The sequence below is a fragment of the Rousettus aegyptiacus genome, unplaced genomic scaffold (assembly GCF_014176215.1).
Source record: "Rousettus aegyptiacus isolate mRouAeg1 unplaced genomic scaffold, mRouAeg1.p scaffold_m13_p_2, whole genome shotgun sequence".
Lineage (NCBI taxonomy): Eukaryota > Metazoa > Chordata > Mammalia > Chiroptera > Pteropodidae > Rousettus > Rousettus aegyptiacus.
The window spans coordinates 34,374,928-34,387,624 of NW_023416295.1; the positions used below are offsets into that span (position 1 = coordinate 34,374,928).

Here is a 12,697-nt window from a genome sequence, read left to right on the forward strand (position 1 = left end):
GTACTGCAGGACTTCTATCCAGAATATATAAAATGCCCTTCACATTCTCAATGATAAGGAACAACCCAAGTTTAAAATGGGCAAAAGATTAGAAGACCTTTTATCAAAGAAGATATACGGATGGATGGCAAATAAGCACATGAAAAGATGTTCAGCATCATTAGTCATTAGGAAAATGCAAATTAAAACCAAAAGGAACCAAAACCACAATTATGAGGATAACTGAAATTGAAAGATGGAGCACACAACATACATAAAACTAATACAGTATCATATGTCAATTATATCTCAATTAAAAAGAAGAAGACTGAGTATATCAAGTATTGGCGAAGATATAGAACTAAAACTCTCATACACTGTTGGTGAGAAACAACTTGGTAGTTTCTTTGAAAGTTACACATATACGTACTATATATGATCCAGCCATTTCACCTTTAGTTATTTACCCAAGAGAAAAAGAAGCATATGTCTATATAAATGTAGACATTTATGTATACATATAGGTCTAAATAAAGAGCCACATATGTAGTGTTCACAGATGGTTTACTCGTAACAACTCAAAACTAGAAACAACCCAAATGTCTATCAACAAGTAAATAATTTAGTATATTGATAAAATGGAATACTACTCAGCACTGAAAATAAATGAACTCTAAAGTCACATAACAACATGTATGAATCTCAAGTTATGCTGAATAAAAGCAGACAGATTTAAAAAAGAGAACATGCCATATGATTCTATTTATTTAAAATCCTAAAAGATATAAATTAGCCTATAGTGACAGAAAGCAGATTAGTGGTTGCCTGGTGACAGGATGGTAGATGGGAGGGAAAGAAGGAGGAATTACAAAGGGGCTTACAGAATCTTTTGGAAATATGCTTGTTAATTTACTAAATTTTACAATTTAAATATGTATAATTTATTATATGTCATTATACTTCAATTAAGCTGTTAAAGGAAAAAAGATGAAATCTTATGTCAATAATGGCCACTGCCCATCCCTTGAGATCAAAGACCATAATCTGGGAATTCTATTTTCCCTGTGACTCACAAGGAAGTGACCTGACTCAAGCCAGTAAACTTAGTTTACCTGGAGGTAAGGCCAGTGTGGCAGGTTGTTGAGAGTTTTAAGTCAGGAGATACACATTTTTTTCATTCATCAAAAAAAAAAACTGTGTGAGAGAGAGAGAGAGAGAGAGAGAGAGAGAGAGATTGAGATTTACTGTGTGGTGCCAGGTTCCATGCTAGGATCTGGAGACACAGAGTTGAATCAGATATAAATCTTGCCCTTAGGGAAGTTAAAGTCATAAACCAAATAAATGGGACTTCTTAAGGCCGAGACCATCCAGAAGCATGTGAAGTTCTGATAGGATGAACTATGAGTGTGGAAGGATCAGACTCAGATCAGGCAGAACTGGGGCTGGCACTGAGGGAGAGCAATACTGATCTGGGAGGTATGTCTAAGGATCCAGGTTCTGGCGCTTTGACATCCAAACTTGAGCCACTTAGCAAGGGCTGTGGCCAGGGGCAGACTCCTTGACAAGGAGTGGATAAGGGTAGGTGCTCCCAAATATGTATAATGAACCAAAGAATGAAAGGAAGCATGTATTGAAATGGTCGACTTGAAGAATGCTGAAGAAGTTCGTTGGCCTTAAGTGGAAAGTCCAAAGTGGAGAAGAGAGAAAAATAATGCACCAGAGAACAGTTTATGGGGGAGTGGATTCAGATTGGAATCGGAGGGGCTCTGAAAACCCAGTCTAAACAAGTGGAGCTCAGTGGGTGCCAGACAGAGATTGTTACAGATGGGGACAAGAGAAGGATCTTCCTTGGTGTTGCGAGGGGTGGAGCCAGATCAGAAGATGGATAGGAATCCTTTCTGCTGGCCTTGAACTCAGGAAGTAGTATAACCAAGGATTCACAGTCAATCAGAGGAATATCTTCAAAAACAATCAGGGCCACTATTTGAGCAAATGGCAGAGGGAGGAGCCAGTTCTTGCTCACCATAGGAGCACAGATGACCATAGAGGAATGAAAGCCAAGGGGCTTATGACAAAGACTAGGAAAAGAAGGTATCCAGGTCAAGGTAGAAATTAGTACTGATAGGAGACAGTCAGCTGTGTGTTATGGGGGTGGGGCAGGCTGAGAGCTAAAAGCCAAAGATTACAGCCAGTTTTTAAAAAGAAGTTGGGACATACAGGAACTAGAGTTGGTCAGAAAGACACAAGAAGTGCATCAACAGGTCTCCCAGGGATGCAGGCTGCTTTTGAGATTGCCCAAGAACTCTGGCTCTGTCCACTGTGTCATATCCCTACAGAGTCAGGCATCATTAGTACCAGATTATTAAGAACCTTGGCAGCCATGCATAGAAATTTAGACATGTAGCGATGGGCCCTAGGAACAACTGCAAGCTTTTTAAGCAAGAGCACAAAAAATGAAAAAGGATTAATCTGGCAAACTGGATAGAAGAAGAGATAGCTCATCAAGGAAGGCCAGCTTGAAAGCTATTATAGCAACTCATGAGTTATATGGTGAGGATGGCAGCTATGAAGAACAATCACAAATAGAGAAAAAGGAGGAGGTCTCAGAGAGGTGGGAGAGAAAGACAAATTGCAGGAAATTAAGAAGGGAGTGAGCTGGTTGCCTCTGTATTTAGATTGCACTAACAGCCACCACTAGAGATGGATAGCTATGTGATCAGGCTAATATAGTAAAATGTTTGTTGAAGAAAATAGGTGGAGGGTACGGCAGTGTACACTGCACAATGCTTTTAAGTATTTTGTATGTTTTAAAATTTACACAATAAAATAGCAAGAATAAATGGCCCAAAACTATTCACCTTCTTCTAGTTGTTCCCTTGCAATACGATTTTACACATTGTCTCATCAAGTCTCTTTTACACTCTGTGAGTTTGGGTTAGCCAGGCAACTTGATCTAGCAAATGAGACATTAGCAAATATGACATATGCAGAGACTTGAAAAAGTGCTTGGATATTGGGATTTACCATTTTGCTGATCTTGGGTACCCTGCAGCTACTATCATAGAAATGATCTTGGGCTAGCCTTTTGGATGACGATAGACACATGACCCAGTTACCCTCATCACTCCAGCCAACAACCAGCTTACCACCAGACATACTCATGGGACCATTGACTGCCAGCTGATCACAGATGTATGACTAAGCCCTGCTGAGAGCAGAACTGCCCTGCTGAGCTCATCCCAAATTGGCAACCCACAGAATTTTGAGCAAATAGTTGACTGCCGTTTTAAGCCACTAGGTTTTAAGGAAATTTACTATGCAGTGAAAGCCAATTGATACATTCTACTCAATATCCTTTTGACTCCATTCCAAAGGAGCCCTATGCTGAGCATCCCCTGTCTGTATCTGACTAGCTCTGTAAATTTTCAGGGAGAGGTCAGAGATATTTAAGAGGTAAAGGGAAGATGTAATGGGATGAAGACAGTATGACATGAGGAGATGACACAGGGGCAGAGCCAGTGTGACATGAGGACAAGGGTCAATGTGACACAGAGGAAGGCTCAGTGTGTTAGGTGAGGGGGGTCTGTAGTTCATAGAGGAGGGAGTTTATTTTTAGATTGAGGGCTGGTAAATGTCACACACAGAGGTGGAGATCGGCCATACTAAGTGAGAGCAGGTGAGTAAGCCTAAGAGAACCAGGAGTCTGAATTATTACTGGAGACAGTGGATTAAGGCAGACAGAATTGGCCAGTTGATATTTCTCTTTGCTAATAAAGGAGAGCAAAGCTTTGGCTTATAGTACATGCACCTAGGGGTCAGGCATCTCACCTTGGAGAAATTTCCCGGACTCTAATGGGAGGGCAGACACTCTAGAGGGATAGAGTCTGGATCTCTTTTCTCCCTCCGTGCTATTATCCCTGAGTTAAGAGCACCTTGGTCCCTTGAACCTCCCCCGCCCCTTGTAATTTCTCCCTTTGCAAAGCTTCCAGTCGATCAGGCTGGTTGGTGGTTCACTCAGTTCCCAGGTCTTCTCACTGGAAGAGGGTATGGAGACAGCAGATATGAACCACCTCTGTCTACTTTTCTCCTTTCTGATGGTGACTGGTGAGTACAGGTTCCTATTTCAGCTTGAACTTCTGAAAAGGTCATACTGGAGGAAAGCGTAGGAAATGGATAAGAGAGATGGAGAGATCATCGGTTCGTTAGAAAGAAAAAAATTTAGGACCCCAGTGATTGGCAGTTTCCTAGAACACTCAAGACATATCCAGAGCCCACCAATTTTCCTCTGGCTTCCTGAGCACAAGAGAAGATTTGGACCGAGATAAGACTTGACACGATTGATGATGGGTGTTGACAAAAGAATGTGATTTTTCTGTATAGCTAGAAAGGAAGCTTGAAGAAAAGAGAAGAATCAATAGGAAAGAAAGAGAGGAGGCATGAGTAGGAGGGAGGACACAAATACAGAGGGAACTCCAAGGGAAAATTAATAGAGGGGTCCTGAAATGGTTCAATAATACCTTAAATGTCAATAACACACAGGCCATTTCAAAGTACGTCCACATAAAATGTCTCAGACATCTGTCCACTGGAATGTCTGCCCTGTCTCTAAAATTTTGCCCTCTTCCTCCCTATCTGGCAGCAATAACAACAGTAATCATAACACCAACACCAGCACAAGCAAAATTAGTCCAACCATTCGATCAGTTTGATCCCATGAACATCCAAACTTCACCACCCTTTTTGATTTTCCTGAATTCGGAATATGAACCTTGTGTGGGGACCCTGATCCACAAACAGTGGGTTCTCACTGCAGCCCACTGCTTCTTACCGTGAGTGGTGGGGGTCCTGGAGGGGGAGGTTTTCCCCCTTAGTCACTGGAATTGCTCAGGGGGTACAGGAGCTCAGCCCTGAAGAGACTTGCACCGGGCACTTTCAGACCTGAGAAGCAGTTTTAAGGAGGCAGGAAGTAAATCTAGGCGATGAGTTAGGTTCCTGAGTGGGGTGATGCAGGCAGAGGGAACTGGGAAAGGTGAGGACCAGGGGATAAACCACATACAATGTGGAACAAATCAAAGAATTATGGAATTGCAATGGAAATTGTTCATTTTCCAGACAAGGACATAGAGGCCTTGGCAAGCTATGGAACTTACACAAAGTCGCAAAGCAAGTTAGCGGGGGAAAAGATGCATAATAAACAATTGAATGATACCTCTTTCCTTTACTAATCCTTCATTGCCTATTCCAGATTCCTTGAGATAGACATTGTTGCTTCAAAAGAGGACATTTCCCTAAACGAGATGGGAAGCTTAAGACCCATGCTCACTGTCCAACACCCAAATTTTACCCGGGATTCTGCTGAGCATGACCTCATGCTCATCAAGCTCGACCATTCCCTAAAGCTCAGTGATCAGGTGAATCTGGCAGTTCTGCCCAATACTACAGACGACAGAAGAGGGGATGCATGCACTGTCTCTGGCTGGGGCTGGTCATGGAAGAATTCCAGTGAGTGACCCTTAAGGCAGTCCCTTAGTGCTCTTTGAATACCCACTCAATGAGAATTATCATGTAACTTTTATTATAGATCATGAGAGCTAGGAGGGGCCTGAGAACTTAGATATCTTAGCTTTTAGTTTTATTCATGTGGAAATTGAGGCCCAAATTGTTGACATGATATACCCAAGAATAACGTGGCCATATATGGCTAGAGGCCTCTGGAATCCTGTGTTCTGCCTCATTCATCACCCAGGTGAGGGTGAAAGGGTGGCTGGGTAAGGAAGGGGTTGGAGGGCAATCTCACTGGCAATGGTGAGTTTGGCTCATTCATTTGAAACTTAGAGACAAACATTCACAAGTAAAAGCATGCATGTGCAAGCTCAAGGCATGCAGTTTACAACTCTGGAACCAGACCTCGGTTTTCGCATTTCATTACCTGTTTTCTTCTCTGGTTCCTTTTCAATTTGGCTTTTACTTTCACTGAATGTTGGAGAGGTTAATAACAGAAAAGAGGGAGGGAAAGAGAGGAAAGGGAGATGGATATCTGAAGGATCAAAGAGAAACAATCTGTGTGTGTGTGTGTGCGTGCGTGTGTGTGTGTGTGTGTGTGTGTGTGTGTGTGTGTGTACTCAGACTCAGACGCAGATCCTGATATCCAGATAAACCAGAATGTCTTTTGGTTCTCTGATGAATACTGCCAAGAGTCCTCTGTAAGGCAAATTCCTGTTAAAATCACAGAGAATATGTTCTGTGCGGGATCATCTCTGGAGAGCATACACACATGTAAGGTAACTCTTTTACCTCTGTCCCTCCTAAGTTTTGTCTGGAACATTGTTTTTGGGGCCACACATCATTCTTAACCCAATCCAATTTCCTGTCTCCACATCCAAAAAGATATCAAGGTAAACTGGGGTCTAGGAAGGAATAAGAGGCCTCCTTCCAGTCATGAATGATCTTGGATGTTCGGGTGGAAACATCTCAGCATGTCCTCTATGGCTTCCTCTGGTGTGGTGGTGGGAATGGCCCAAGATGGCCATCAGACATTTCTTCCAGCCCTTACACCTAAAACTTCCTATTCTAGGCACCTCTGATAGGGACATGGCATTAGATAATCTTTGTTTTGGCTACTCTGCCTGACCCATCTCTCTTCTTTCCAACAGGAAATGGCTGCTTCCCCAATCCTATGCCAAAATCAGCTGCAAGGGATCCTATCCTGGTCAGATGGGTGTATTCTGAGAGGTGATGTTGGCTACTACACCAAGGTTTCCCATTATACAGACTGGATTCTCAAAGTCATCCGTACCAACTGAGCTCACTTTATTCCCTCGCCCAGCAGCCTCAGAACTTGGTCTACCATCCTTGACCCTTCCTTTCCCTCTAGTCTCAGAACGAAATGGGAATAGAGTCTGTGGCTGTAAGAAGTTTTCTGCTCCTTCTTTTCTCTCGACTTCTCTTATCCTTTCACTGCTCCAGCTTGAATGATCATGAAAGGCTCTGAGCTGGGTAATGTTCTCATAAATAGGATAACTCTCACCCACTCTCTTTCTCTCCTCCAGCTTTCTAGTTACTTGTGTGATTTCCTCAGACTTTTCTGGAGCTATTCTCCCCACATCACCCTCCAGAGGACATACGAGTCTCAGAAATGTGACAGTGAGATTTGCAGACACTTCAATGGTAACTCCTTTTGTCAGACATCCCTTAGTGCCTAGTCAGTCTTAAGCCTGTACCCTCTCACCCCATCACATCTAATAAGGCTACGGTAAATTCTGGGATGTTAAATAGATGGCTAACAATGGAATTACTAGAAATGGTAACTAGAATTTTATGACAGCATGAGCTATAAGGGTTTCAAAAGGGTTAGGTGATGAAGCAGAAGGGGGAATGGAGAGAGGCGTTAAGAGGGTCAGACTTCTAACAGGAAAAGAGGAATGATCTTCTGAGAAAATTTTCTTAATGCTAAGCACAGAAAAATCTAAGATGGCTGGGAAATGAATACTAGAAAGGCAACAAAGAAATACTGCAACCTAGGCAAATATAATTGTGTTCCTCTGTGTGTGTGTGTGTGTGTGCGTGCACGTGCATATGCACACATGTGTGTATAGATTTGAGGGGGGTGTGCACAGAGTGATCTCATTGAACCAACCAAAATTATTCCTGTGCCAGTTGCCAATTTAGCTGATTTTCTTTGAACCCTGCTTTCACTTGCTCTTATCCTGCCTTTATAAATTATTTGTAAAAATTAAAGTGTGTTCCATTTATATTTTTATTATAATATTTTATTTCAAATTGTTTAAGACAAGACATTGCAAAAAATATTAGAGAGTTTCTCTGTACCCAGTACTGCCCCAATGATAATATCCTCTATAACCATAGTAAAATGTCAAAACCAGGAAATTCACAGTGGTATAACACTGTTCACTCAGGTACAAACCCTATTTGGATTTCACCAGTTTTTCTTTACATACACTATTTTTACAGGGTAAAATTTGAAATCTTATCACATATGTGGATCCTTGTAATTGTCACTACAATCAGAATCCAGAACTTTTCCATCATCAGAAACTCCTTTGTGCCGCTTTGTAATAATCACACTCCTCCCAACACTAACCCCCTTGCAACGGCTGATCTCTTTTCCATCACTATAATTTTTTAGCATTGAGAATGTTGTATAATGTAATTCCACTGCCCCCCCCCCCCATTTATGATGTTCCAAGTGTCCTCTCATTATTTTCTTTCTGTCTGAAGAACTTTGTTTAGACGTCCTCTTAGAGCAGATCTGCTAGCAACAGATTCTCTTAGTGCTTTTTCACCCTTTCCTGAGTATATTTTTTACTGGATAAAGGATTCTGGGTTGACAATACTTTTCTTTCAGGACTTGGAAAATATTTGCCTCTTTCTTCTGTCCTTCCAGTTTCTAAGGAGAAATCTGCTGTCATTTGCATCATTGTTTCCCAATCGATAATTCATTGTTTCTCTTGGGCTCTGGCTGCTTTCAGAAGTTTTTCTTTCACTTTCAAAAGTTTGATTATGTGTCTTGGTGTGAAATCCTTAGTTTGTTCTGTTTAGGGTCTACTCAGTTTTTTGAATCTGTAGATTTATGTCTTTCTCCAAATTTGAGGAGTTGGAGCCATTATTTCTTCAAATATTTTTCAGCTCGGTGTTCTTTTTCTTCCAAAACTTTGATAACATGAATGTTAAAATTTTTGCTGCTATCCCACAGGTCCCTGAGAATTCATTCATTTTTTAAAAATCTGTTTTCCTCTGTTATTTATATTGATAATTTCTATTGTTCTGTCTTTAAGGTCACTAATTCTTTTTTCCTTTTTTTAAAAATTAAGTTTATTGGGGTAACATTGGTTGATACAAATAATAATTTTCAGGTGTACATTATCATTTGACATCTGTATATTCTACTGTGTGTTTACCATCCAAAGACCAGTTGCCTTCAGCTACCATATATTTGATTCCTTTTACTCACTTCACCCTCCCCCTACTCCCCTATTTTTGACTCCTTTTACCTGTCTACCTTTCCCCTTCTCCCCCACTTCATATCCTCTGATAACCACTAGTCCATTGTCCATGTCCACGAGTCTCTATTTGTTTGTCCTGTTCATTTGTTGCTTTTAGGTTTATATCCCACATATAAGTGACATCATGTGATTTTCAACTTTTTCTATCTGGCTGATTTCGCTTAACATGATTATCTTGAGGTTTATTCATGTTGTCGCAAATGGCAGTATTTCATCTTTTCTTATGGTTGAGTGATATTCCATTGTACCACAACTTCTTTAGCTAATCATCTATCATAGGACACTTCGGTTGCTTCCATGTCCTGGCCACTGTGCTGCTATGAACATAGGTGTGTAAATATCTTTTTGGACATGGGTTTTCAAATCTTTAGGGTATATATCCAGTAGAGGGATTGCTGGATCATATGGTAGAGCAATTCTTAATTTTTTGAAGAACCTCCGTACTGTTTTCCATAGTGGCTGAACCAATTTGCAGTTCCACCAACAGTGTATAAGGGTTCCTTTTTCTCTGCATCCTCTCCAACATTTGTTATTACTTGACCTGTTGATCGTAGCTATTCTAACAGGCGTGAGCTGGTATCTCGTTGTGGTTTGAATTTGCATTTCCCTAATAGCTAGCGATGTTGAGCATCTTTTCATATATTTGTTGAACATTTGTATATCCTCTAGGGAGAAGTGTCTGTTCAGGTCCTCTGCCCATTTTTTGATTGGATCATTTATTTTTTTGTTGTTATTGAGTTGTATGAGTTCTTTGTATATTTTGGATATTAGGCCCTTATTGGAGGCATTGCTTGCAAATATATTTTCCCATTCAGACGGTTCTCTCTTTACCTTGTTGAGGGTTTCTTTTACTGAGCAGAAGCTTTTTAGTTTGATGTAGTCCCATTCATTTATTTTAGCTTTTACTTCCTTTGCCTTTGAGGTCAAATTCATAAAATCCTCTTTAAGTCCAAGATCCATGCATTTAGTTCCTATGTTTTCTTCTATGTATATTATTGTTTCAGGTCTTATATTCAGATCCTTAATCCATTTTGAGTTAATTTTGGTGTATGACGATAGACAATAGTCTGGTTTTATTCTTTGGCAGGTGGCCTTCCAGTTTTCCCAGATCATTTATTGAAGAGGCTTTCCTTTCTCCACTGAATGTTTTTAGCATTTTGTCAAAAATTATGTGCCCATATAAATGTGGGTTTACTTCTGGACTCTCGATTCTGTTCCACTGGTCCATGTGTCTCTTTTGCTGTCAATACAATGCTATTTGATTACTGTCACTTTGTAGTATAATTTGAAGTCAGGCAGAGTGATGCCTCCAACCTCGTTCTTTTTTCTCAGGATGACTTTGGCAATTCAGGGTATTTTGTGTTTCCATACTAATCTGATGATTTTTTGTTCTGTTTTTTAAGAAATGCCAATGGGCTTTTGATGAGAATTGCATTAAATATGTATAATGCTTCAGGTAATATGGTCATTTTAACTGTTGATTCTTCTAACCTAAGAACACGGACTATCTTTCCATTTCTTTGTATCTTCTTTGATTTCTTTTAATAGGGTCTTATAGTTTTCATTATAAAGGTCCTTCACATGTTTTGTTAAATTTATTCCTAGGTATTTTATTATTTTTGTTGTGATTGCGAAAGGAATTATTTTTCCTGCTTCTCTGCCTTCTGCCTTCTGCCTTGATGACTGGGCCCTGCCGCTCGGGGAGCTCACAGCACTCCCAGGCAGGGCTGTTCAGGGAACTCCCTGCTCCTTCTCCCCTCCCCCTCCTCCTGTAGGGAGCTCCAGTGGCTGTGAGAGGCAGCCTCTTTATTTCTCCCAGTCCACTGCCTGATGGGGTTCTGACTTGTGGTAGCTCTTATACACATATCCCACACTCAGACGTGCTGGTGTTCAGTTTGGGTATTTTTTGTTGAGTTTTAGATGTTCAGCTTATTGTTGTTTCAAGGGGAAAGATATGAGGACATCTCTCACTCCTCCACATTTCCCAGAATCCTCAAGTTCACTGATTCTTAAGACATCCCCATTTTGATATTGAGACCATTGCTTTAATTATGTCTTTTATATTCTATATTTCTAGCATAGCCCTTAATAAATTATTTTTCCAATGGCTTTGACCTCTCAGTGTCCTCACTCAGTCACTTCTATAAATTAAATCGTGGGTACAATCAAAACACCTATATAATGAGTTTTTTATTCCAGTTCCTTTTTTTTTTTTATGTCTAAAATTTCTGTTTGGCTCTTTATATCTTCTATAAATCTTTGCTAAGATTTTCCATTTTTTCCTTTGGTTTAAGAGTATAATTGCTTATCGGAACATTTATATAATAGCTGCTTTAAAATCCCTGTTTCATAATTCCAATATCTGTGCCATCTTGGTGCTGGCATCTATTGATTGTTTTTTCTCATTTGAATTGAAATTTTTATGGTAGTGGTGAGTAATTTTGGACTATATCTTGGACATTTGGATATTATGTTATAATATAACTAAACAGAAACTTTTGTTTATATCTAGATCTCCTAATTCAGCATGTAGTTAACCAGTTTATGTTCAGAATATATGTCCTAACCCACTTTCGTGGGCTGTGGTTCAAATGTCAAGTTGGTTTATAAAGGCATCTGCAGTGTTATTCTGTAGGGGTTGTGGTAGACAAAACAATGCCCCCCACCTCTGGTGTCTACATCCTAATCCTCAGAACCTATGAATATGTTATCTTGCATGATAAGAGAGACTGTATAAATGTGATTAGGTTATAGATCTTGATATGGGAAGAATATCCTGAATTATCCAGGTGGGCCCAATGTAATCACAAGTGTCCTTATAAGAGGAAGGCAGAAGGGTCAAAAAAAGAATGGAGATGTGATCACAGAAGTAGACGTTGAAATGATGTACTTTAAAGATGAAGTAAGGGACTATGAGCCAAGGCAGGCAGGTAGACTTTAGAGCTGGAAAAGGCCAGGAAACATTCTCCTCAGAGCCTCCAGAAAAAATGCAGCTTTGTGGACACATTGATTTTAGTTCCATAAGACACATTTTGGCCTCTGATCTCCAGGATTATAGTTGTATTGTTCTAAGTTTGTGGCCATTTGTTACAACAAGAACAGGTAACTAATACAGGGGTGGAAGTCAGAGTTCCGCCAAGTAGCTCCACTACTGGAGTGCCATTGGGATGAGGGAAAACATGGTTTTTTCATGGTGCTTGTCTCAAGAACAAGCAAATGGCCAGTAACTTGGTGGTTTAAACAACCCATTAAATCCCCAGCTTCCCTAAGTCAAGAGTCCCATAGCTCAGGGTCTGATAAGGCTAAAATCAGTATCTGGGCCGGCTACTTCCCCACCTGCAGATTCAGCTGAGGAAAAATCCACTTCCAATGCCTTCACATTGTTGGCAGAATTCATTTCCTTGCAGTTGTAAAACTGAGATCTCTGTGTCTTGCTAGCTGTCAACTGGCAACCATGTTTAGCTCCTAGTGGCCATTCTCAGGTCTTTGCCATGTGGAACCCTCCATCTTAGCAACAGAAAAACCTCCCTCATGTCAAACACTTCCCATGCTTTGAATCTCTCTAATTTCCCCTTAAACTATCAACAGAGAAAAAAATTCATTTTTAAAGGGCTCCTTTTATTAGGCCAGGACCACCTGTATAATCTTATCTTAAGATCGATCATGTCATATAACATAGCCTAATCGCAGAGGTA

At 40.4% G+C, this 12,697-nt stretch overlaps 1 protein-coding gene across 1 annotated transcript; it reads left to right on the forward strand.

Annotated features, from left to right (window-relative positions):
* Positions 1 to 4,025: 4,025 nt before the first annotated feature.
* LOC118613731 (serine protease 58-like) lies at positions 4,026 to 6,782 on the forward strand. The gene is made up of 5 exons (XM_036237251.1): positions 4,026 to 4,083; positions 4,619 to 4,808; positions 5,225 to 5,481; positions 6,112 to 6,260; positions 6,633 to 6,782. The coding sequence occupies exons 1-5, from the start codon at positions 4,026 to 4,028 to the stop codon at positions 6,780 to 6,782; spliced, it is 804 nt and encodes a 267-aa protein (XP_036093144.1).
* The last annotated feature ends 5,915 nt before the right edge of the window (positions 6,783 to 12,697 follow it).